Source organism: Neolamprologus multifasciatus, chromosome 12, assembly GCF_963576455.1.
Source record: "Neolamprologus multifasciatus chromosome 12, fNeoMul1.2, whole genome shotgun sequence".
Lineage (NCBI taxonomy): Eukaryota > Metazoa > Chordata > Actinopteri > Cichliformes > Cichlidae > Neolamprologus > Neolamprologus multifasciatus.
This window is the reverse complement of record NC_140450.1, coordinates 5443093-5469108: the sequence shown is the minus strand read 5'-3', so window position 1 is coordinate 5469108 and position 26016 is coordinate 5443093. Positions and strand designations below refer to the sequence as shown.

General features: G+C 42.4%; 1 protein-coding gene across 2 annotated transcripts in view; it reads left to right on the top strand.

Annotated features, from left to right (window-relative positions):
- Positions 1-26016, top strand: part of LOC146506250 (ADAMTS-like protein 2) — a 40727-nt gene that overhangs the window by 12135 nt on the left and 2576 nt on the right. Inside the window, exons 2-18 of one of the 2 annotated variants that reach the window (XM_085178927.1) lie at positions 1056-1161; positions 5618-5760; positions 8484-8559; positions 8813-8915; positions 10237-10382; positions 11240-11363; positions 11544-11624; positions 11727-11902; positions 14233-14533; positions 16506-16851; positions 18212-18315; positions 19775-19901; positions 19984-20197; positions 21050-21205; positions 22683-22853; positions 25484-25660; positions 25775-25919. In XM_085178927.1, coding sequence (XP_085035053.1) covers positions 1057-1161; positions 5618-5760; positions 8484-8559; positions 8813-8915; positions 10237-10382; positions 11240-11363; positions 11544-11624; positions 11727-11902; positions 14233-14533; positions 16506-16851; positions 18212-18315; positions 19775-19901; positions 19984-20197; positions 21050-21205; positions 22683-22853; positions 25484-25660; positions 25775-25919 — 2695 coding nt within the window. In that variant the 5' untranslated portion in view covers position 1056. Of the gene's footprint in view, positions 1-1055; positions 1162-5617; positions 8230-8483; positions 8560-8812; positions 8916-10236; positions 10383-11239; positions 11364-11543; positions 11625-11726; positions 11903-14232; positions 14534-16505; positions 16852-18211; positions 18316-19774; positions 19902-19983; positions 20198-21049; positions 21206-22682; positions 22854-25483; positions 25661-25774; positions 25920-26016 lie in introns of those variants that run through there. The other variant, XM_085178928.1, reaches the window with a different exon arrangement.

The window sequence follows — 26016 nt, the reverse complement described above, 5'->3', positions numbered from 1 at the left end:
GATTTGTGACTTTTGATGATCCCCTTTTGTCTTTTGCGTGACGTCTTGTTTTTATGTTACACTAAAATAATAATATGTGTTCCTCTTGAAGTGTGTTATTCTCTTGGCTGGGTATCGCAACGGTAATTTTTCTCTACAGTGGAAACGATCCCGTGATCATCCTTCACTGCTGATCTATGTTTGCATCCAGGCAGTTTTGTATTACAGAGGTCATTCTAGAATTACTGATTTGACCTCGCTCAATGTAACTCTCCGATGAATTTGTTTCTTAATAATGTTTTGCTTTTGCTTTTTTGTGCTACTAAAGGAAACGATTTTATTTGCACTGAGATCACCTTTGCAAATGCAACATTTTAAATCAACTCCAGGACCTTTTACCTCCGTAGCTGCGTCATTATGTAACCGTATTTCTTGAATTGGCATAAATATTTCTAATCATCGAATAGGACTGCCACAATGAAATCTTTGCAAGATCTTCACTTTTTAAAATAGGATTGACAGAATATTTTAGTGCCAGTGGTGCTCTTTTGCACATTGTTGCGTGTCTCTTGTGTATCTGCTGTTTGACACCATGTTTGAAAGCAATTATGTGATTTCTTGTAAAACACCCTCCACTCTCTGCAAAGGTAAAAGACAGCAGCAGCACTTATGTTCAGCTAAACAACTACAGATGTGAGAGGTGAGGGCTTTCACTGCAGAGTCAGAAAGGAAATATTATGACCACAAATGTGTCCCACTTCAAACCCTTCTGAGAGTCTGGAAGCTGAGAAGCCTCAATTTAGAGTGAAAAAACACCCACATGTCTCAGCATCCATAGCTCGCCTAAGTGGTTGGCCACAAGAAGTCATTAGCGGTCATCAGATTTCCCTTCAAACTCTTTCCACCTTTGTTAAACACACATCTCTGGCTGCTTCCATTCAGAGACAGGTTTTTACCCAAATACCCTTCATTAATCACAGCATCAGGGCTGCTGTCTCATAAACCTCAAGATATTTTTGTTGACATTTAAAACGTATTTTTCTTTCTTTTATCCTTTCCTCTCTCTCATTCATCAGGATGAGGGTGTGGTCATGGGAACAGTGTGGGGAGACAGGCGTGGTTCTGCTGGGCTTCCTGACGCTGACGATGTGTTTGGGAAACCTGTCCACCAGGGGGCTGCAGGTACACAGCAAACAGGAAAACACTCTTCCTCTGTTACAGGGAAACATTACACTCGGATAAACTGAAGCACATTTTTCTAGCAAGAACTTTAGGACTCTCGGAGGTGGATGAGGCGTCGTCCTACACCAAAGAGGACTCTGTTTATACTGTCTGCCTCTGCTGCAGTGACTGAGTGAGCACTGTAACACTGCATATGAAGGCAAGATTGTTAGTAATCCAAAGCTGTAGAACTACAACTAGTAAATGTTCAGTCTTCAGAAACATTACTTATACTTCAGTGGGAATAAACATCACTGTACTGAATGCTCATGTCTTGATGTGGTAACTAAAACCTGTTAAAACAGGTACAAATTATTTTATGTGTTGGATCTGGTGCTTTAGAACCTTCAACATGTGCTGAACAATAAGCCTGACACATAGGAAGCAAAATCAGTTTGAGGATGAATGATGGATGGTCATATGATATCTAAAATAGAACTTTTAGTTGGCGAATTTGTGTTTATACAAAGTAGAAACCTCATGGGCAGAAATTAAGCTGACGTAGAAGTGTCAAAAACTGCATTACCCCCAGTGGCCACTTGAGGGTGGCTCAAATGCAAGTCAGTCACTGTAGATGTCCACGTTAAAACGAAAAACTTTGCAGCACTGAAATGCATGTTTACAGTCAGGTACAAAGAACAGCTTTGATCTCGATGACTTTTAGCTTAATAAAAATTATACAGGGGTGAATTTGATTGAGACAGGCAGCTGTAGCTTGTTAATCAAGCTTTCTGGGGTGAACTGATAACTCCTGCCTCTGTCCAAATATGGTAACTTTGGGCTCCAAGAAACAACATAGCAACAGTGAAAGAGGCTTCAAAATGACCACAGTGGCCAGGTACTTCATATTTGACATAATTCATTAAAGAACAAAGCTTACGCTTTTCATTATAGTATGAGCTTTTTGCAACTCCTAAAGAAACTACATTAGTAAGTACATAGAATTAGCCTTTAAAATATGATATTGGGGTTTTAAAAAATAATTATGAACTCTGACAATTTGAATGATCGGATTTCTTTTTTTTATTTTTAACACTTTCTCTTTATTGATTTTCATCTTATTTTACATACAGAACTAAAGAGGGCAAGGGAAACAAACACATTCACATATGTTCACATATTCCAAAATACACAACGGCTTGTTTTACTTACACATATTACATATTACACAGGTGCATGTTCCATTCAAACAAATTCGTAGCGGTCCCTCTGCATCACAGAGCTATCAGTCTCTAGTCTCTTGACGTATAACGATCCCATCGTTCCCAAAGTCTCTCTCCTTTCTCCTTCTGTAGCCGCAGTGAGAGGGTAATCAGTTCCATATGATGAATTGTGTTAATAATGTCTATGACCAGCTTCCGTGTGGGGGGGCTTGTCTGTAACCAACACTTAGTAATTGCCTTTTTGCATGCAACCATAATTATTTTCAGTAAATATGAGTCTCTGTTATTTATATCCTCAGGGATATTCCCAAGGTACATGGTACTAAAGGAGAAGTCCAGTGTTACCTCCAGCACATCCATCACCATTTGTTTAATCTCCTCCCAAAAGGTCTTCAGTTTAGGGCATGACCAGAAGACATGGAAGCAACCTGCAGCGACCTCCCCGCACTCCCTCCAGCATGAAGCGCCTGAACCACTTATTTTGGATTTCTGCTTTGGTGTGATGAAGAATCTAATTAAATTCTTCCATCCAAAATCTCGCCATGTTAAAGAATTTGTGGTAGATAACACATTCTTCCACATCCGCAACCAATCTTCCTCTGAGATAGTTATACCTGCTTCTTTTTCCCATCGATGACTGACATATCTTGTTGAGGTCTTTTTCATAGCTGTAAAACTTCTGTATATTTTGCCTATAGTACCTCTTATAATGTTGTCACCATAAGCATCCATAAATATTTGGATCACCCCACTAGCATCTGCGTCAAGCATTTTAATTTCCTTCCGGAAGAAGCTCCGAACCTGTAGGTAACGATAAAAATCTTCCCTGCCGATCTCGTAAATCTGACACATGTCCTCAAAATTTATCAGCTCCCCATGCTTCACTATCTTACAGATCGCAGTGATTCCATGCCTGGACCACTCCCTGAATTTATGGTCTAACAATGCTGGAAGGAAGCATGGGAGATACGCTGGCCATCCCAGCAACCCTATTTCCCTATTAAGACCAAAAATTTTAATCACATCTGCCCATTTTTTCAGGGAAAAACTTACACATAAATTTTGCATCTGATATGCCTGTGGCAAACTCTCAAGAGACCCCAGAACAGACTGTATTGGGAAATCCATCAAAGAAAGCTCAATGTCCTTCCATTTTGCCTCAAACTTAGAGTTACACCAGCACACTAGAGGTCTGATCTGGGCTGCCAGATAGTAATCCTCAAAGCATAAATAAGGGATATATATATAGGTCTATAACCTCTGGGGTCAGTTTTATCCTTCCCTGCTTTTGGTATGACAGAGATATACGCCTCCCGCCACGATGGTGGGAGCGCCCCCCCCACGCAGAGTGTAATTAAAAGAGGCCTTTAGTAGCGGGATTAAGGGTTCCCTCATCTGCCTATACCACTCTGGTGGAAATCCATCACATCCTGGGGCTTTAAAAGTCTTGAGTTTTGAGATCCCAATGTTAATCTCTTCTGCTGATATTTCTCTGACGAGTTTTTCATTCTGCTGTTTACCTATAAATGGTAGATCTAGGCTGGATAAGAAATTCTGAATCTTATGCTCATCTGCTTTATCCGGTTGTGTGTATATCTCAGCGTAATATTCCTCAAATGTTCTCTGAATTTCTTCGAGTTTATTAGTTATCTTATTTGTTTTTAAATTTCGAACTTTATGAATAGTGTTCTCCTGTTGTTGCCTCCTGAGTCTCCATGATAATAGCCTAGCAGCTTTGGGTCCTGCCTCACACCACCGTTGTCTATTATATTTTAATTTTTTTTCAATTTCCTCACTTAAAATTTTGTGGATCGAATGATCGGATTTCTGATAAACAATATTCCTCCCCAGAAATAAAGCCACTAAAAGTAAAACCATGACATCGTGTTTAAACTGAAAGCCACTGAAATCAGTCTTTATGACCAGTTAAGTTAATGTAGGCTCATGTGCACCATATACATGCTATATGTCCGCTGTACATGAACCATTGCTGTCAGTCATGAGTAGTCACATTAAACAAGCCTGGTGTCAGAGGTAGCGTACTGTAAAATGCCATGTCAAACTAAATTGATCTTAATAGGATGGCCAGACTGAGAAATATCACTTCTTTCTCTGAGAGTGAAAATTAAAGAGTGACAGAATGCACCAACAAAGCAAAATAAATTAATTTAAACCAACTGAGCTGAAACTAAAAGACATAAAAGTCTAAAATACCAAATACTCAGTAATTTAAGCAGTTTGGTGAACGGCTGTAAAACTGATCTGTCAGCCCACCGATCAATGACTCCTCTCAGCTCCCTCTACTCTAACTCTTGCCCATCTCCCATTCTCTTTCACATACGCTGAGTGTCTGGTATTTCCAGTGTCTCTCACTCTCTCTCTCTCCCACAGCTGCTCCATCTCACACCTTTTCAAGGTGCTCAGCGCACATTCCAGCGGTCACTCTGATAAATCTGTCTGAATAAAAGGCGACACAGCCACCGGCCTCAGTTAATGCTGCTGGTGCACATCAGGAATGTGTGAAACGCTGAACGTCTTCACGAGCCAAAGCCTCAGCACAAAACACTCTGACGATCATTTAGCGTGATTCTGCTCGACTGTGACGCACGCTGCTGTGCTAACTCTGTTTTTGTACCACTAGCATTAATGCTATGACAGCTGCAAATGCTGCTTCTGCTTTTTCTGCCACTTTTGCTTGTGTCAATATTCCACAGCGAGTGCTAGCACTAGTGGCAGATGCCCAGAATATCAAAAGGTTTAGCAAATTATTAGCCCATTAGCCTACAGTGAAGTTTACTTGATCATGTCAGTTTTAGAGTACATCAGGAATTTGCAATTCTGAGCTAAATGCAACAAATGAAATGCCCCCTTTTATGGATTGAAATTTGCATGTTTTAAATAAACTTGATAATGTGACTTCCTGTGCTGCAAAGAAAGTTTGATCAAATATTTACAAATTCGAAAGTTTACAGTTAGAAAAGATATGAGTATATAGTAGTAAATGGGAGACGAGGTTATTCTCCTGCTAGGCCAAGTTCATCAAGGCTACAATCCATCTTTGGTTCACTGGAGAGGAACCCAAATGGCACTGAGGAAGACCTCGGCCAGCTGCTTTATAAAACAGTTTTTAAAATAAAAACCATATGGCATCTTTAAGACTATTAACACGAAACAAAGGCACTACTACATTGGCAGGTTTAGCAGTGTTTGTTTATTTTTTATGTGTAGTAAAGTTTGTGTGTGTGTGTGTGTAGGAGGACGGAGTGGCCTCCAACAGTCTGGAGGAGCAGCTCGAGGTGACCACGTACTGGTGGGGGGAATGGGCCAAGTGGACAGCGTGCACTCGTACCTGTGGAGGAGGAGTGATGTCACAGGAGCGTCACTGCCTCAAACAGAGGTCAGTCAGTCTGCACCAGACGACAAGCTAAAATATCCCAGAAATGGACACATCTCCAACCCTGTTTAATACTGTTCGTGGTATTTTACATACAGTCAGCGGTTAAAGTGGGATTTGGCCTAAGATCACCGCAGAGGGGAAAATTACTTGCCTCCAATAAACTTCCAAATTTTTCTACTGTGAGCTCCAGTTGAATTTTCTTTGTAGGCAGACTGTCCTATAAGGTGCTCTTTGTGACTGTAAAGCTGACTGGTCTAAGGAGCTTGGAAAGAAAAGCGTCTGGACTTCTTTAAATTGCTTGAAGACGTTTCACTTCTCATCTGAGAAGCTTGTTCAGATGAAGCTTGTTCAGAGTGGGAGTGTCCCCTCTGAACAAGCTTCATCTGAAGAGGGACAAAGGACCCCCTGATGATCCTCTACCTAATCACATGAGCCAAGGTGTGAAAACTGGTGTAGGTCACAATCAGCCAGGGTTTCAGGTGAGCTCATTGTGAAACCTGGACCCACCCTATCATGTGATTTCCTGAGGTCAGATGGCCCAGGGTGTGAGTGGGCGTTAAGGCGTCTGGGGAGGGAACTCAAAACTGGATTATAGATGGCAGACAGTGTCGTAAACCACCGCCTCTGTTCAAAGATGGTCGCTCACAGTGGACATAGATGGCTTCTTTCACTCCTCTTTCAAACCATCTGTCCTCTCTGTCCAAAATGTGAACATTGGCATCCTTGAAAGAGTGTCCTTTATCCTTAAGATGCAGATGGACCGCCGAGTCTTGTCCCGTGGAGGTGGCTCTTCTATGTTGTGCCATGCGTTTATGAAGTGGTTGTTTGGTCTCTCCAATGTAGAGGTCTGGGCATTCCTCACTGCACTGTACAGCATACAACACATTGTTAAGTTTGTGTTTAGAAGTTTTGTCTTTGGGATGAACCAGTTTTTGTGTGAGTGTGTTGCTGGGTCTGAAATGCACCGGGATGTCGTGCTTTCTGATACACCGGCTACATAGAGGATGACAATGTTGTTGCGTTTGTTTTTCCATTCCTCCCTAGCTGGTGTCTGATCTTCTTTTCTGTGCCTCTTTGCTGACTTGATGAAACTCCAATTAGCCCGATCCTAATTGGGCTTTCATCAAATTAGCAAAGATGCACATGAAGCAAAGATGCAGATGAACTTATTTTTAGACTCTCGTGCTTTAATGGCAGTAACAGGAAAGCATTAAAGTACATATTCATGCAAAAAGCAACACAACCGTCACACAAAATCCAAAAAAACACAAACACCACTAATTTCAAACTCCCTTTTCAGATCCCGGACGAGCCCCCACTTGTTACGTTCCCCTGAGGGGTCTAGGCGGTGAGGGGGAAGTAACAAAAAGTGTCTGGGTCAGGAAAAAGAATTAAGGAGGCAAAAGGGTTAAATTAAATAGTTTTATTAAAGTAGCTCAACTAAAAGAGACGGACAAGCCGCTATCACCATTTAAGGAAAACAAACAAAACTCAAGCGTTGGTCAATAAAGTAAAAAGTAAGTCAAAAAGAGAGCAGCTCATTAGCTGCAACCACACAAACACAAAGCTCACTAGCTGCAACCACACTAATGGCACTCTGGCCCAGAGCTCACCTTTCTCTGGGATTAAATACTTTTAATTACTGACGAGAGTCAGCTGTGTAAAAGGGAAAGGTGGCACCTCAGGCAGAAGCGATTGAAGGACACTCCCACACAGGCACCTTCAGGAGGAGGACCTGCTAGGGCCGTAACACATTAACAGTAATGTGTGCCAGTTGTGCATGTTCTAATTCAATGAGCTCACAGTAAAATGTAGGAAATTTGAGAAGAGGAAACAGAAACTATAACTTCTGGCTGAAAATGCCTCCTTCGTGCCAGAGGTGAGAGGCGAATGGCCAGACTGCTTTGAAGTGATAGGAAGGCAACAGTAACTCAACTATGATGAAGAGCATATCTGAATGCACACTTGTTGTACCTTGAAGCAGATGAGCTACAGCAGCAGAGGACCACACCAGGTGCCACTCCTGTCAGCTAAAAACAGGAAACTAGAAAAACTTTCACTTTTTTGAGCGCTTGGGTGAGAATTTGGCACAACCAACACAGAAGCATTCAAACAATCCTGTCTTCTTGTTAGTAGTAAGTCAGATTTCTAGTGGTGGTTCAGTTATGTGGGGGATATTTTGTTCCCCTTAATATCAACTAAGCATCATTTAAAATCTTATAGTCTGAATATTGTTGCTGATAACTTGCCATGTCACAAAGCTCAAATCATCTCAAACTGCTTTCCTGAACAGGAGAATGTGTTTACTGTACTCAAATGACTTCCAGAGTCACCAGATCTCACTCCAATACAGCACATTTGAGATTTGGCGCAATGAAACATTCACATCTTGGATCTGCTCTCAACAAATATGAAGCTATTCTTTGATGCTACCATGTCAATATGGGCCAAAATCTCTTCCCCACCAAGGTGTACCCAATGAAGTGTATATACTCCAATAAAAGACCTACATAGGTTCATATTGAGTAGGACCTGACAGTCAACAGTTTCAGTGCTACCTACTATATAGTCTCTCAGTTTAGAGTGATAAGTTTGGGGTGAAATGTACTTATGCTTAGCTAACAGACATGAACAATGCTGATATATTTCTACTGTGTTTTCTACTCAGTATGATTTTTATTGCCTTATTTTTTTTTCATTCAATGTTTGTTTTCGGTCCAAAGAAAGAAAGCTGCTGCTGGGAAGGACAACATGACCTGTACGGGAACTGCTAAGAAATATCATCTCTGCAACACCAAAGTGAGTCACACACTTCCAGTTCATTTTTGTCTCACACCTTTATTAAAACAAACACGGTGGATTTGACCGGCTGACTGAACAGGATGGCTGTCATGGAGCTGGGTGGAGTTCCCAACAGTGTACTCTGAGAAACCACCTCTGCACAAATAAAGGCTTAACAAGAATTTATTTGTATAGCATACCGTAAAACCACACATTAACAAGTGTGAAACAAACCTCTTTAAATGGTCTGTGTTGTGTCGCTTCTCTGCAGGAATGTCCTCCCACTGGGAGGAGCTTCAGAGAGGAGCAATGTTGGTCCTTTAACTCACAACGTTATAATGGGAGGAACTATCAGTGGAAACCTCTATATCCTGGTAATAACACCAATAAAAAACCTTGTCAGCCTCTCCTTAAATAGTGCAGTGATGAGGGAATTCTTCTCTATGACCTGCTAGTCTTCAACACAACCAGAAACCAAAGTAACAAACTTTGTATATCTTCTGATGAAGTGGTTTTAACTGCATATAAAAGATGGACTTGGCCTCTTTGATTTTAATGTGCTGATAGTGGATGACCAGGTCAAGTGCTAAGGCATTAGTCAATGCTATCTTTGTTAGTGTATTTATAGACTGCATGGGAGCGTCACACAGACACTGTGATTTCAGAATTTCTTCACTGAAACTGCAGCACATCTGAAAATCCATCACACCAACCATGAAAATGCTGCTGAAAGAGCGTTCAAGAGTTCCAACTCAGATCAGTTACTGTAGCAGACACTGAAAAAGACGTGACATTGCCGCAGTTGGCATCCTGGTGTTTTGAACCTGGATGTGATTTAGGGGTGGAGCATACTGAAACTTAGAATGACCAAGATTTATAAAATGGACTTGATGTTTTATTCATACGCCCTGAAATGAGTGACTGAGCCCATAAACTTAGCAGGAAAGTGTTTGCAGAAACACCAGCAAAGGGCCGTTTTCCTAAAGACTCCTATAGGACCAGTAGTGTTGTTGCAACTTGAGCTATCGCCCTCTGGTGGTGTTTAAAAATAATGCACATTTGAGATGCCTTAGCATTTCCTTCAAAAAAGCTACTTTTATAATGGCCTTGTAGGATTTAACAGGCATGGCCTAATTTATTGGAACAGAGGGTAACGCCATAGACAGTCTCAGATTTACAGGACGGAGGCAGGCTTGGGAAGTAGAAGCAAAATTAACAAGAATGAAAACAGTTTGAGATTTTTCAAAATAAAACAGGAAACGTGAGAACTTGAAACCAGGATATGACGGCAGATAAATTCATGACTAATTGTTGAGGACTAGTTAAAGAATCCGATTTGCGTTTTTTTATTATTATTGATTAATGGAAACCAAACTTGAGAAAAAAGGAGTAAAAGTATTACTTAGATTCATCAGGTTACAAAACCAGAGAGAGCTGATGTTGCTTTGAGTCCTCATAATGAAACTATAATTGAAATAGTTGTATATTATTTATATACATTATACTGGTATATACCAGCGTATATTTGTACCACTATGATGCAGTGTGAGTACAGTAGTAAAGAAATGAACAGTTGTGGCTAAAGAATAATTGTATAACATTGCCGGAAGTTATTAGGAATATGCAGTATGCACTCTGACCTTGCGAATTTAAGTGGGTATAAAACAGTGAAAAACATCTACCATTTGTCTCCAGATGACTACGTTCATATCTCCAGCAATCCCTGTGACCTCCACTGCACCACGACCGATGGCCAGAGGCAGCTGATGGTGATGGCACGAGACGGCACGTCCTGCAAGTACAGCAGCTACCGCGGCGTCTGCGTGGACGGTAAGTGTGAGGTGAGTCCAGCTTCTTATTTATTTGGCATCACTAAATGCTAATGTCTCCCAATCAAATTTAACACAACATTATTTGTATTTATTGCCGAGCCACACTGCAAAACGTGTCTGTCGACTGACTGTATATGAAGGATGTAGCATCACGTCAGTTGTTGGTTTCTGCACTCTATAATGAACATTAGACCAAGAGAGTGCTGGGTTCAAATCCATCATCTGGAGGATGCGGAGGTCACATATTTCTTGGTTTTTATGTCGGTTCTCTCTGCGTCCTCCTCCCATAGTCCAAAAGCATGTAATTGGTGGGATTAGGTTAAATTGCCAGGGTGTACTTTGCCTCTCGCTCTATGGCAGCGTGGATAGTTCCTAGCACCCTCGTGACCCTGCACTGGATAAGTGGACAGGGCGGAAATTAGCTATAGAGACCGAAACTATATTTTGTTTCAGACTGTAAATGTGTTAATCACATAGCCAAAGTTAGGTATGTTAAGATCTGTGGGGATTTGGAGCCAGCCTCAAGCGGACACTTCAGGAAGTACAGGTTTTACATTGCTTTGAAACATTGTTTCGATGCAGTACAATAAAGATACAGACACCTTCAATGCAGCATGAGGAACTATGTTTTTTTTCTCATTAAGGTTGAGACAATAATTGGAAAATCCCCAAGAGTTACAATGTGTAGATAAAAGAAGCAATGAAGAAGCTAAATCTTTCAGTAGCACCATTTTACACATAATACTTTTGTGCACAGTAAATTCTTCTGGATAACCTTCCAATAAGTATTAAGCGAGCTAATTATTATCACATGTTTAGTACGATTCTTTGTCTTCTGTACTCCCACATCTTGCCTTGCTGCTCAGCCAATTGGATGTGATGGGGTGCTGTTCTCCTCCAACACTTTGGATAAGTGTGGTGTCTGTCAGGGTGACGGCAGCAGCTGCAGCCGAGTCACGGGAAACTTCCGTCGAGGACCCTCGACTCTGGGTAAACCTCGCAGCTCAGTCACCTCATGCATATTCAAAAACTATTATTACAGTGTAGCATGGCCTAATATAACTAGGACAGGACCAGACACTGAATTAAAAACTGACCGATCTATCATTACTGTTAAATAAACAAAGAGCATGCCATGTTGCTGATGACTTTCTCTTTGCTGTCATGCAGGTTACTCTTTTATAACTCAAATCCCTGAAGGCTCCTGGGACATACAGATCATCGAGAGGAAGAAATTGGCTGATGTTCTCGGTACATACCCCACCACGCACACACACAAAGATTATTGCAGTGTGTAAAAAGAAAGCAAAGAACTGTTTTAAAGTTCTCTTAATTCTGCTTCCCCCCCTAAAGCTGTGACTGACCAGGCAGGAAACTTCTTCTTTAACGGTGACTACAAGGTGGACAGTCCACAGAATTTCCATGCAGCAGGCACCGTCTTTAAATACCGCCGACCTATGGACGTGTATGAGACTGGTATCGAGTACATTGTTGCCAAAGGCCCCATTGACCAACCCATCAATATTCTGGTACACATTATCCTTTCCTCCTTTACTCTTGAATTCCATGATTTAAGTCTTGTTGTTTATAGCTTGTGGAAACCACGCTGCTGCCATGGTGCAAAGTTAAAGTACTGTGGCTTCATCCATAAAAAACCAACATGAAATCGATGCTTTCACCTTGGAAAGTGCAGATGTGCACAGACAACACCTATGAATTTCAAACCTGTGCACAAAAGAACGATGAATTTTCATTGTGAGCATTTATTGTGTTGGTTCAATCGGTGACCAGTTAGCAATTTTAAGATGAAAAATTTTGAATATGCAAGAGCATATGTGAGCCCAAACCTCTCTAAAGGAAAAATTGCAACACGGCTTAGGTTCGTCAAGTCTCTTATGAATGAAAAACAATACTTCTGGAACAATTTGGAGGCCAAATGGAGAAGTTTGGCCATACTGCAAAGAGCCACATTTGAAGAAAAGCATATACAGCATACCAGAACAAACACCTCATGCCAACTGTAAGCATGGTGGTGGAGGGGTCATAATTTGGGATTTGTGGCCTCAGGACCTGGGCATCTTGCATTGAGTTGCCCATGAACTTGCGCATGACAGCCAGAAATGAGGCCTTCTGTCCGACAGCCAGTGTTGGGGAGTAACGGAATACATGTACCGCCGTTACGTATTTAAAATACAAAATATGAGTAACTGTATTCCGTTACAGTTACCGTTTAAAAAGGTGGTATTTAGAATACAGTTACTTTGTTGAAATAAATGGATTACACAGCGGTACTTCCCTGTTTCATATTGTGGCGGCTCAGGACTGATTGGGTTTTGTTTGACAGCTACGTTCTGTTGTTCCGGTTGCCATGGTTACAGGGTGACACTCTCTGTCTGTGTGTTTCCTGGGTGAGAGAGGCCTTTTTGTTGTTGTTGTGCTAAGCTAACAGGCAGAATGCTACAGGTATAGCTCTAAAGCATGCAGCATCATGGGCAGTGTAGTCCGTGCTGCAGGGAGAATGGACTGCCATACCCGTGACGTGTCTGTGAGCGCGAGGAGGGAGAAAAAGGAAAAGTAAGAGCTGTCATGAGCAATCGATTAAATATAATAATAACCACTGCAGCCAAGAAGAGTGCCTGAGGAGCCCAGTTGTAAGTAAGCTATTAAGACTCGACTTTACACTGTGTTCGTGTTTTCCTCCAAAAACAATAAGTTCGGTTGGAGCAGCCTTTCAACGCCTCTCTCTGTCTCTCGCTAGCAAAGTTGACTCAGACAACAAAGTAAAGCTAGTTTTCAGCTACGAGCCCGACACAGAACCCACCGTATTAGTCAGAGGTCCCTTTACTACGGTTCGGAGACGTGGACCTTCAGTAACAGTAATAAATCACAGCAATAGTACATTCATGTAGTTGTAAACAGCATGATAATATATTAAGTAATCCAAAGTATTCAGAATATGTTACTCTCATTGAGTAACGTAACGGAATACGTTACAGAATACATTTTGGGGCATGTATTCTGTATTCTGTAATGGAATACATTTTAAAAGTAACCTTCCCAACACTGCCAACAGCTAAAGCCAAAACTAGGTCGTGCAGCATAACAATGATCTCATGTACAACACCAAGTCTACAACAGAACGGCTGAAAAAGAAAAGAATCAATGTTTCACAATGGCCCAGTACAGACCTCGTGTCTTTGACGGGACCTTGAGAGAGCTGAGCATAGACAATCACACACAAAACATAATGAACCAATGTTGTTGTGGTGGAGGTGGGGTCTGCAGTTCTGCTGCACAGGAGTCGTGGTGCAGTGTGTTCAGGGGGTGTCAGGAGGCTGGCAGAGCAGCTTGGGTTGATCAGCTAATTAGGCTCTTGGGAGGTCGCTGGGACCGAGGAGATAGCAATGCAGAGAGATGCTGGACAGCCGAAAAGCTGCACAAACAGTCGGATCAAACTGAAAACTGAGAACATGTGAAAACTTTCTTGTTCATATGACTGTATGTGCTGACTTCACATATCACAAATTAATTCCTCATTAAAAATCGTTACACAATATTTCACAAAAGCCTTTATATGGTAGAAATGTAGGGATATTTGCTGTAATGGCCTGTTTTTATTAGCTAGCTATGGGCTAAACGTCCCGCTAATTCAGACTGACGGCATGTTTTTTTTCACGTAGCAGGGGAGACTGCCAACACATTCATCCTTGAGGCAACAGTTATATAAAAAATGAATTAAGCCGAACATTTTCTGTCTGAATGTTCGAGTCTATCTGTGAGACCACCTTGAGTTGGTCTAATTATAGTTTTTGTTTTGTGACTCCATAAACATCTTCGATTTACTCTCCTCATCTGACAGGTGTGGAACCAAAATGGCCGCACACCTTACATCACCTACGAATACACAGTCCTCCGAGACTCCCTGCCACCCGTTCCTCCTCCTCCTGTCTACACCGGGTCAGACACCTCAGCCGGAGAGGTGTCTGTAGAAGTGAGCGGTCTACTGACCCCCAATGGCAGCGTCTGTGACCAGGTGGCTCCTGGGGGCCAGGTGGAGACCGAAGGTACAGATGGGCAGAAGGGCAAAGAGACCAACGAGGTGTATGAGGAGACAGCAGCCATCGACTGTGAAGATGGAGTAGCTGCCCCAAAGTTTACAGGTAGAGATTATGTGACAAGTTCTCTATAAACTATTACACTAATACATTTTTAGAGAAAAATTTCCTTTACCTTTATATCTCCTGCAAGTGTAGCTCAGGGCATATAAAGCAATATAAAAATAAGTTCTGATATAATATGATTGTAAGACAGACGATGGATCCCAAGCCAGGCAGCACATAGGTCAGATTTTAAACACCACCCCCCATCTTACTGCCTTATTCTGGATGTGTGTAAGATGGCCCTTTGCAACTCTGTATTATTCATGATACAGCCAGATAAAAAGAATCAGCAGCAGATGAAAAATTCAGAGTTTTGTGGCGTTTCTTCTTCTTTAAGAAAGGCGGCATCACAAACATGAGCAGTAATGGCACTTCCTGAGGGCTCTCAGCTCATTCAGCTGACTGCTGAGGCCATTACACCACTGCTTCAGGGAGAGGCAGTGGTGGTGAAAGGCTCGCCGTACACTTTTTACTCCAGTCGACATCATACTACGGAAAAGATGCTGCGCTCTGACTGAAACAGCTCGTTCGTGTTTTCACTCTCTGTTTTTACTCACAGAGTTTTTACAAAGTCATTCAGGATTTTAAATACACTGCTTGTACATGTGAGGCAGTACAGAAATCATCTAATAATAGGTTGTCTCTGTACCTCTTATTCAGGAGAAGCAAGTGTTGGTACTGTTATTTTAATACAATTGTATTTCAGACTTTGCGAAAAGTCTTTGGGCTTCGACTGCTATTACTTAGACTTAGATCCTCCCGCGCTGACAAGAGAACGCCATCAAACTCGGTCTATCGCGGCAGTTGTTGCTTCATCCCATGACAGTTCGACTGAACGTAAATCTTCAAGGAAAGTCCTCCTCCATGTTATTTTAGGTCTTCCTCGCCGTCTCTTTCCATTCTTCGGGTTCCACAGAACCGCGACACGGGCAGGTCTCAGGTCCGGTAGCTGAAGGATGTGACCGGCAAATCTGAACCGACGCTTGGTGACTTGGACATGGAGCGGCTCTACTCCCGCACGGCGATATACTTCTTCTTGACTGCTATAACATGTTTTTACAAAAGTAGCTTAATTAGCATTTGGAAGCTAAGAACATTTAGCGTAGGTGCAAGGCCTTTCAGCCAGTGCAAAAAATTTCAGTAATAAAATTATATATGATGAAAGTACATGAAACATAACTCAAAAACAAAATCTCGATCATCTAAACTTTACACACATTCATTCACACACATTCGTACTCTGGTGGGTGTGCCAGAGAGCAACTTTGGGTTAGCATCTTATCCATGGATATTTGGCATGTAGACTGGAGCAGCCAGGGATCAAAACTCCAACCTTCCCATTAGCAGATGAACAGCTGCCTGAGCTACAGCTACTCAAACGGCCATTTGTTACAGCAGCACACTTTGATCTTATGTGGGCTGAACTCGCCTTCTTGTCAGTATACAGAAATGTAACCATGTTTACTCAGTGACATATCTCAATGTAAGACAAAGAAGTGAAATTTTAAATAGTATGTCTCACTTTCCCTACATGTTAAAAGATTCTGCTTTAGTAAATAAAAGAAATCTGCCGGCACAGCTCTCTGTAACTAGTAACAGGGTAAAGCACAGACATACATGGTGGCCATGGTTCAGGTCTTTATCATTAGCTTTTAGGAAAAGCTATAAAAGTAAAAATAAAAATAAAAATACCTACAAAAATAAATAGAAAAATACAGTTTAAAGTCCAAAGAGCATGTCCTTTCTCACATTTTCCAAAGCAATCCAATGGGCTGGATTAGAAGCTTTCTGGTCCCAATTTTGGGCCCCGGGACTTATGTTTGACACCCTTACACGTTTTCAGCCTTGTTTTTGTTGGTAATTTTAGTGTTTGCTGTTTTTTTTAAAATATACTTTTATGAAATGCTTTATTCAGATAACTTGTAATGACTTCCATCATAAGCAGAGCTGAATTTGTTGACTTTCTGTGAAGGTAACAGCAGCCAAATAGACAGCACTGCCAAACCTGTTACTGATGGCGGGGGCCTGGATACACCACCCGATTCCCCAAACCTCATCTGGAGGGTCCTGATGGACGGCCGAATTGGTGCAGATGAGTTACTTATCAACATTTCGACCAACCAGCTGCTGACCGAGGGAGACAGTTTGTTCTCTTCTGAGGTGGGACCAGCAGAAGTGGGCCTGAGCAGCCTGGAGCGAGATGATCTAAACGATACACTCGAGTTTACTCTGGGCCAGAAACGCAACGACAGCGGAGACAGCCAGAACAGGACGGTGCCGAGCGGCGGGAGGACTTCCAACCGCTCCAACAGAACCAGGTAATGTAAAAAGAGCATAAAGGACATCAGCATCGCATACGAGTTTTAAGATGATGCAGAGCAGAAGCCCGTTGTTCACAGGTTTGGGCTCACATAAAGACATTTCATCTCAAATCGGATGAAGTCTGGACTGAAAGTGTTCAGACTGTCCAGGCTTTACACACACTGTCAAACCTCTGGACTTGATTCTGGCTGCAGGCTTAAGAGAAGCAGGCTGAGAGAAATGGGCGCTTTTAAAGAGATGTCCAGGCAGAGACACAGAGTGTCACATTGAGACAAGACTGATGGCAAGAAAAGGTTCAAAGTGAGAGTGCAACGCAGGTAGAAAGACAGACGGCCACTTAGACAGGTAATCAGGCACATGTGCATGTAGCTAGGCCGTTAGATGAGACAATATACACTGTACTGGTTGCAAGAAAAAACAGCCAGGTTAACTGACAAGCAGCAAAGCAGGAAGACACGTAGATAAACAGTGCAGGCAGTAAATCAGTCAGACAGGTAGACCAATTGGCAGAAAAGCAGGTGGACCAGTACTGTACAAGGAAGCAATGCAGACAGACAAGTAGATATACGGTCAGCACAGCAGTCAGGCAGATATATGCTGCAGGACAGGCCGACAGGTAGACTTGGCAGGTTTTGCATTCGTCATATTTATAATTCATGTTGGCTTCACCCGTTCTGCAGCCAGCAGCTATAAAACATACAGTGACACGCCCTTTCCTCAGGGAGACAGAGACAGGAGAGGAAACGAGCGGAGCAGAGCAACACAGAGGGGAGGAAGGTGGAGGAGGTGGGAAATGCAGCCGTGCTTAGAAACAAATAATTCAAGGTATTTGCAAGAAAAGTGAGAAATATGATGCAGAGGGGAACGTGTTCCGCTGTCAGGCTGCCATCACTTCTGGTGAGAAAATGATGGATAGGATTTGGTCCGACTTACATGGAGGGATGCCGGTGAGGTATAACTCAACGTGTCTCCGATTTTCAGATAAATGTCTGGGAACGAGGGAACGACCGTGTTATGACAGGAATGTGTGCTTGACTTTTATGTGACGTGGTGAAAAAACAAAGTGCGTCTGCCGGGATGCGGGCTGTGAATCAGCTGTCACGCTGTGCTTGTCTGAGGCCTTGGAGACAGCCTGCCTCTGCGTGGGTGTTTGTGTGTTTACTCCTGGGTATTCTTAAAAGTCCTGAAAAGGATATTTCATTCAAATTGTTTGAAGACGTGCTCTTAAAACGTTGCCCTGAAAACTGAAAACTTGATATCTGCAGGTTGAGGATTCATAGGAACTGCATCTGCATAGCATGCTGCAGTTGTATACTCAAACACACACGACTGACCTGCGTCCTTTGTGCGTGACAGGGGGAATCAGCGGCTCTACCAGAAGAACCTGAAGCTGAGTCCTGCTGACTTGTACCGCTGGAAACTTTCATCACAGGAGCCGTGCAGCATGACCTGCTCCATAGGTATGCAAACACTCAAAGCGCACATAAAACATCCATGTTCAGTGAGAGTGTGATATCAGATCCCAGACCTGACATGTCCCTGTAACACCTTTGACTCTTGAAACCTGACAGAGCTTGTGTGGTGCAGCAACTTTCTGTGCATTTGCAGTGCAGCGAACTGACTAATTTGTAATTTTCCCATTGTCTATGTAAGACAGGGGTGTCGAACTCCAGGCCTCGAGGGCCGGTGTCCTGCAGGTTTTAGATCTCACCGTGGGTCAGCACGCCTGAATCAAGTGATCAGTTCATTAGCAGGCCTCTGGAGAACTTCAAGACATGTTGAGGAGGTCATTTAGCCATTTAAATCACCTGTGTTGGATCAAGGACACATCTAAAACCTGCAGGACACCGGCCCTCGAGGCCTGGAGTTTGACACCTGTGATGTAAGACATGCAATGCATTCTGGTATTGTATTGTGTTTCCAGCAATTGAGGTGCCTGCCATCAGCTGCTTAAATCGGAGGTCTAGACTTCTGTATGCAAATCAGGCTGAACACCTCTGATAAAAAAGTTTAAACTTCTGATTTCTAATCTAGTCTGATGTTTAAAATGAAGATAGATTTAACAAGTTATTATTAACGTAATTTGTGCCAGGGCAAAAATTCAAGCTCCACTCCAATTCCTGCAAATTTGGTGATCTCTGTGTCGGCCCACGTGAGCTGATAGCTGTACTATCTATGCATCCAGTTTGAACATATACCAGTTTTAGCCAGTCCACAGGAGCTGCACATGTGCAAGATGGTTTGCATTGCCACCCATCTCCTCTCCCGCTCTTACTTTTATGTTTCATGTTTTTTCTCTGTTTTTTAATGAATAACTGTTATGAATGAATAATTGTTTCCAATTCTGGAAAGCAGCACAGCAACTTTACCTGTAAAAACCGTGAAGGGGGCGAAAGCATCTCAGATAGCATGCAGTATAGAGATTTTTAGCAGACAGCTAACACCTAAGCCAGGGGTGTCGAACTCCAGGCCTCGAGGGCCAGTGTCCCGCAGGTTTTAGATATCACCCTATTTCAACACACCTGAATCAAATTATTAGTTCATTAACAGGCTTCTGGAGAACTTCAAGACATGTTGAGGTGATAATTTAGCCATTTAAATCAGCTGTGTTGGATCAAGGACACATCTAAAACATGCAGGACACTGGCCCTCGAGGCCTGGAGTTCGACACCTGTGACCTAAGCCATCAGTTTAGGATAAGCTGATCTACTGAGATTCCTGCTGAGCTTGACTTCATCTGAACTAGTGGTCACTTTGATTTCCACTGGACTTTTAGCTTCAAGACAAAACAGGAATTGTACTAATATACAGAAATCCAATGCACTTCAAAAGAACTTTGATACTCTGTCTGCACTGTGCTTTTTCCCCCTTGTATATAAAATGCGTTGCATAAATCAGTTCACTCTGCCTACAATCCAGGAGTCTCCAGGTCCTTTGTCACATGTGTTCGTTACGATGGCGTGGAAGTACACGATATGTATTGCGACGCTCTGACCAGACCAGAGCCGGTCCATGACTTCTGCATTGGCCGAGAATGTCAGCCCAGGTGCGATCCCCTTTTAATAAACAGATCATTACTGTGGCTGCTTCTTTTCCTCTGGTAATTATGGACAAACGCGGTCTTTCAGGTGGGAGGCGAGCAGTTGGAGCGAGTGCTCCAGGACCTGCGGGGAAGGTTTCCAGTTTCGTCAGGTGCGCTGCTGGAAGATGCTCTCGCCGGGTTTGGACAGCTCGGTCTACAGTGACCTCTGCACCATGGCTGACCTGGAGAGACCCGTGGAGAGAAGACCCTGCAAGAGCCCCGCGTGCGGCCCACAGTGGGAGGTGGCCGAGTGGATGGAGGTATGATAAACCAGGAATGTGAGCTTGTACTAACATACTAAAACAATCTGATTTACTTTTCTGTGTGTTGAGTAGATGTAGCTGAATAAATAGCACTACAAGCTGAAGAAAGACATGTACTTTTGAGGTGAACTGTCCCTTTAAAACATACAGAGTATCTTTACTTTGCATATTTTTTTGTTTGTTTGGATTTTTGCATTTGATTTCTGTGCAAACATTCCCCGGCACTCTGCAGGATTTGTGTTTTCTTGCAGTGCAGATGTCTCTGTCTTTCTCTTGTCAAGCTTTGAGTGCTGCAGCTGTGTGCTACAGTCTTGTGGTCAGATTGTGGTCACTGATGGATTCTCCAGAAACACTTAACAGACACCAAAAACCCTAAATGTGACTCTGTTAGATTGTTAGAGGTTGTATGACACAGAGAGAGAATGACAGAAATGTCGGGTACGCATGCTGATGGGTTTTTTTCTTTGTGGATCAATGCAGACATGACCGTTTAATTACAGATCAGTTGTTGCCCATGTATCTTTGTTGAAGGTCTGCAATGTTTTTCTAATAGTTTTGTACTTTTTGGGTTATTTCACAGTCATTCATTCATTCTTTTACATTACATATGAACAGTAAACGGTTAGGAAAATGTAATAAACATGTTTTTGGGGTGGTTTTGTGCATTTTTGAGGAAAAAGCTTTAAAAGTGATGCCTAGGCCACCCATACATTTTAAGTATACTAAAAGTCTTTTCAAGATATTTATTCAAAGCAAAGATAAACAATAAAGAATATAATGTAATTAATGCATTTCTACCAATCAACGTGCTTCATTTTCTTCATGACAACGACTCTTTCCTCATTGCAGTGTCCCGCTAAATGTGGCCGCAAAGCTCAGGTAACCCGCGATGTGCGCTGCTCCGATGAGACCAGACCATGTGACCCGTTGACCAAACCGCCGAACGTCAAAAACTGCACCGGTCCTCCCTGCGAACGCCACTGGACCGTGTCCGAGTGGGGACCCGTGAGTGTTTCTACTTTACACAAACCTGCGTCAGTGAACACGAGTGATGAGAAGTTAAAATCTTACCATATCTGCATATTTTATCTCTCGTCCCTGCTGGAATCTCAGACAGTGAAAAAAAAGGAAAGACACTTAATTTATGTTTTAATGTTACAATCCGTGTCTAAGTTAAACGTTCTATTTCTTTTATTTTAAATGATTTTCCCTGCGTCTAACATTCCTCCATCATTTTCATGGTTGTTGGAAAAACAGCTCGTCTGTCCCAGCCGTCTTTTAAGTGCCACGGTGTGAATTTATTGCTTTTATTGTGTTACGGACACGAGGTGTAGTTGCCGATGTTCCATTCAAAGTGAAAGTCTGGAAAATCGCGGGACTAATTTACAACCGCAGCCTCCGACTTGGAAAAACACAGAAGACTAAAGAGCTGTCACTTTGACACACAAAAATCACAATTCTTAGACTTAGAGCTTTTTATTGTCATTGTGCAGTTTCTTGCACAAAGTAAGAAGAAGAGAAACGAATATACAACGAAGGCGGAAAATAAATAAATAATTAAATAAATAGAATAAAATAAAAAACAGTGTATATGTATACATATGTGAGTGGAACTATATACATGGTGTATGTGTAGGAAACATTGAAACAGACTGGGACCAACATAATTGCACATGAGCCAAAAATATTGCACAGAACATGGAAAGACTGAGATATTGCACATAGATGATCAACAGCAGTGTCAGGGTGGATGTGTTGGGGAAGTCTTTACACACTCTTAGTTTGCATTAAGAGTTCTGACAGCTCACAGGAAGAAGCTGTTCTTTAGTCTGTTGGTTTTGCACCTGATGGATCTGAGCCTTTTTCCAGAGGGCAGGATGTTGAAGAGGTGGTGGTTAGGATGGAGGTGGTCCTTTATAATTGCCCTGGCTCTGGAGAGACATCTTGAGCTGGCAATTAAGTCCAGGGAGGGACACAAGGCCAAAAATTTTTCATAAATTTGCCAACTGAGAACAGATGTAACCAGATGTAACTTTTCATTTCTGATGTCTTCAGATTTACAAGTTTATTCTGTACTGGAAGGAAATTGGTTTGAAATGACGCCTGTCTCATAAATGTAAATGACGTGGATAAAGCCACGCTGCTACAAAACTTGCTTATTGAGCTACACACTCCTGGTCTAAAAGTTTAATCGCAAATATAGTTTTTAATAATAAACTCAGTGTAGCATAGTGAGGTTTTGCTGTTGTGTTGTTGATGAACTACTTTAACTGCAGTAAATATTAAACTCTGACATGTGTTGTTATTTAACATCTGCCTAAACACGGCCTCACATGCTGATTTTTTTATTTTCCATGATGTGAGGTGACCTGAAATGACTTCACGCTGTGCGCGACAAAGCTTGGCTGCAGATAACTGTGATGAGAACTCGATTGCTCCCGCTTGATAATGACTCATCGGGCGTGACCTTTGTTCGTTGCAGTGCTCGGGGTCGTGCGGCCAGGGGAAGATGGTGCGTCATGTGTACTGTAAGGCTCCGGAGGGTCGCGTGGTTCCCGAGAACCAGTGCTCAGCAGAGAACAAGCCCTTAGCCATTCACCCCTGTGGAGACAGAGACTGCGCTCCGCACTGGCTGAGTCAAGACTGGGAGAGGGTGAGGCCCGGATACACACTGTCTGATGTTACTGCGAGCAGACCTGACACACATTTTAAGTGATTTTTGTAATCACAGAAAAGCATGACACACATGTTTGGGGGGGACATGGAGTTATAGCTCAATGGGAGCCCATTTGATTGCACTTTAAGAGGTCGCTGGTTCAAATCCCAGTGCCTAGAGTTATAGAAGGGGAAAGAAATTTATGCTTTACAAGAGGATTCTAACTAGTTTATGAGTAAAGATCATGCAGCTGCTTCCTCTGGATGGATACTGACTAATCCCATGAAAACACTTAGGCTACGTTCACACTGCAGGCGAAAGCACATCAAATCGATTTTTTTGACCCTATGCAACCCATATCTGATCATGGTGTGACAGTGTGAACGGCACAAATCCGATATTTTCAAATCCGATCTGGGTCACTTTCGTATGTGGTACTGAATCCGATACATATCCGATGTTTCAGAAAGCGACTGCTGTTTGAACGGTCAAGTCGCATTAAATCCGTCTTTTACGTCACTGACACAAGACAGACGCCGATTATCAGCGCCGGAGAAGACATCGCGAACGCTTCCTGGCCATCCGGTGAAACTGCTGGGAAGACAACGTTGGAGAAACGTAAACATTTTATTTGTACTGTATAATCTGCAGATTCTGACAGAAATCTGCAACTACCCTTTGAAGCACCGCTCCTCTAAAACAGCAATAAGGATCATTATTAGGTTATTTACATTATTATGTAAATAATAAAATAACTTAAAGCAAAAATTGGGAAACGTGAAGTCTGAAGTCTTTATATTAAGGACCACCAGTCAAACAATATTGTTTGCTCTGGGTCTAAACAGAGCGCGTTGTGTGTGACATCTTCTTTTGCGCATGCGGGCCGCTTTGAGCGTTCACACTAGAGCGCGTTTGCTGTCGCATTTTATTTGTAGTGTGAACGAGCAGACAAAAAAAATCGGATTTGATCAAAAAATCGGAATTGAGCATTAAGACCTGCAGTGTGAACGAAGCCTTTGATATAGTTCCTTTATAAACGTTTAATTAAGGCTTTATTCTAATTCGCTCTAACTTTTGCTAAAGAAATGTTACTACATTCTAAACCAACCAGTAACAGCCTTGATCTAAGGATCTGGTTTTAACATGCATTAGAGCATACAGTTCAGTGAGCATGCTAGGGTCTGCTTGGGTCTGAGTGACTTGGATATGTGCAGATGTTAGCTTGCCTGCACATTTTTTGTGATAGTTCATATTTGTCCACTGAGACACTATTCGTCAGTGCACAAGCTATCCATCTGCCTTTCAGGTGGTTTTGAGCAGACTTGAGTGTACTCAGAGAGACTCCTCACCCGTGATGTCTGCATATGTCTGCAACAGATTATAATCCCTGCCTTATGCGTGCTGCATTTGCTTTCTGTTGGAAAATGTGAGACATGGGCAGTAGCTCAGTGGAATAGCATTTGACTGCGCATCACAAGGTCTCTGGTTCAATTCCGGATGCCCCCTGCGTTACTCCTTTAAAAATATAGGAATGGATATGAACCTGTCACCTCTGCAGTAGCTTAGGGTTTTGGTCTCCCTGTTTGGAAACCTTGTTTACAGGCCATCTTATATTTCAATACTATACTCATTTGAAAAGCTGCATATGGAACTTTCTCATCATTACCTCTTGTGGAGCAGCCTGTAAGGGTTAGGTTTTAGCTTAGTTTTAGTTTGGATTAGGGTGACCAGGTCTGTCACCTTAATCAGATTTAATCAGACACTAAAGATGTCCAAAGACATGCAGTAGTGGCTATAGGTTAGTTGGGAACTCTAAATCGCCCATAGGTGTGAATGTGAGTGCGAATGGTTATCTGTCTCTATGTGTTAGCCCTGCGGCAGGCGACCTGTCCAGGGTGTACTGTGCCTCTCGCCTTAAGACAGCTGGAATAAGGTCCAACCCCCCTCACGACCCTGAAAAGGATAAGCGGAAGAGAATGGATTGATATTTACATTACGTGTACGTGTGAGTGCAGAAGGGAAGGCAGCCAGACACAGTTATTGGTTTCCTGCCATTCAGGTGGATGTTACTTTGACATGTATCAGTCACATGTACCAACTCAGTTACAGACCACATTCAGGATATCAACAGACGGTAATCATAAAGAAGACAGCAAATGTTGGGACTTTTCATGAAACACCCTAAACAGTCAGTGCTCACCCAAAGACTCTTTAATTGTTGTTCTCTGAAAGACTTTCCTCTCCTGTCACTGAATAGCCAAAGAATTGTTACAAGCATGGGGTTTCTTAAAATAATGCCATCTAACAGCATTTAATATTTCACACAGTGGTAACAGTTCAAACAAAAAGGAAAGGAGCATGTTTGGAGATAGTGATATCATTTTCATGAATATGCAGGGAAGATCTGTTTCACAGGGTGAACATTTCCTCTATAAAACAAAAGGCCCAACTTGCACTGCAACTTTTGCATTTTTCAGACTGTTTATTAACAAAAAAAAACCCAAGACAAATAAACTAAGGATATTAGTTTTTATGAAATATTTGCAGAGCTTTACGAAGAAACTTTAAGTGCACAAAGTCCCTTTTTAATGTTAACAATGCTACAAAGATTTTACCTTTAACTGCAGTGCAACACAACCTGTGGTCGTGGTGTGAAACGGAGGATCGTTCAATGCGTCGGCATCAGCGGAGGAAAGTTCCAGATCTTCGACGAGGAGGCATGTGTGGGGAACGAGAAGCCCGAAGAAGAGAACACCTGCTTCGAGAGGCCATGCTTCAAATGGTACACCACCCCCTGGTCTGAGGTGAGTCCACAGAAAGTCTTCGAGTGTGAAATAAGCTCTCAAAATGAAGATAAATTAGGATAACAGCAAAACAGACGTGTTTAATTCTGTGTTTCTGGCTTCATGTGCCTTCAGTGCACCAAGACATGTGGCATCGGTGTGCGGATGAGGGACGTGAAGTGTTACCAGGGCAGGGAGCTGGTCCGAGGTTGTGACCCCCTCACCAAACCAGTGGCCAAACAGACCTGCACTCTGCAGCCGTGCCCCACTGAGCCTCCAGGTAACAACAAAAAGAATCTGCTACTTCCCTCCTAACCACTGTTCCTAATGAGTCTTGCAGGCGTTATAAGTGAACTGCCAGCTGCTTTTTTTACTCA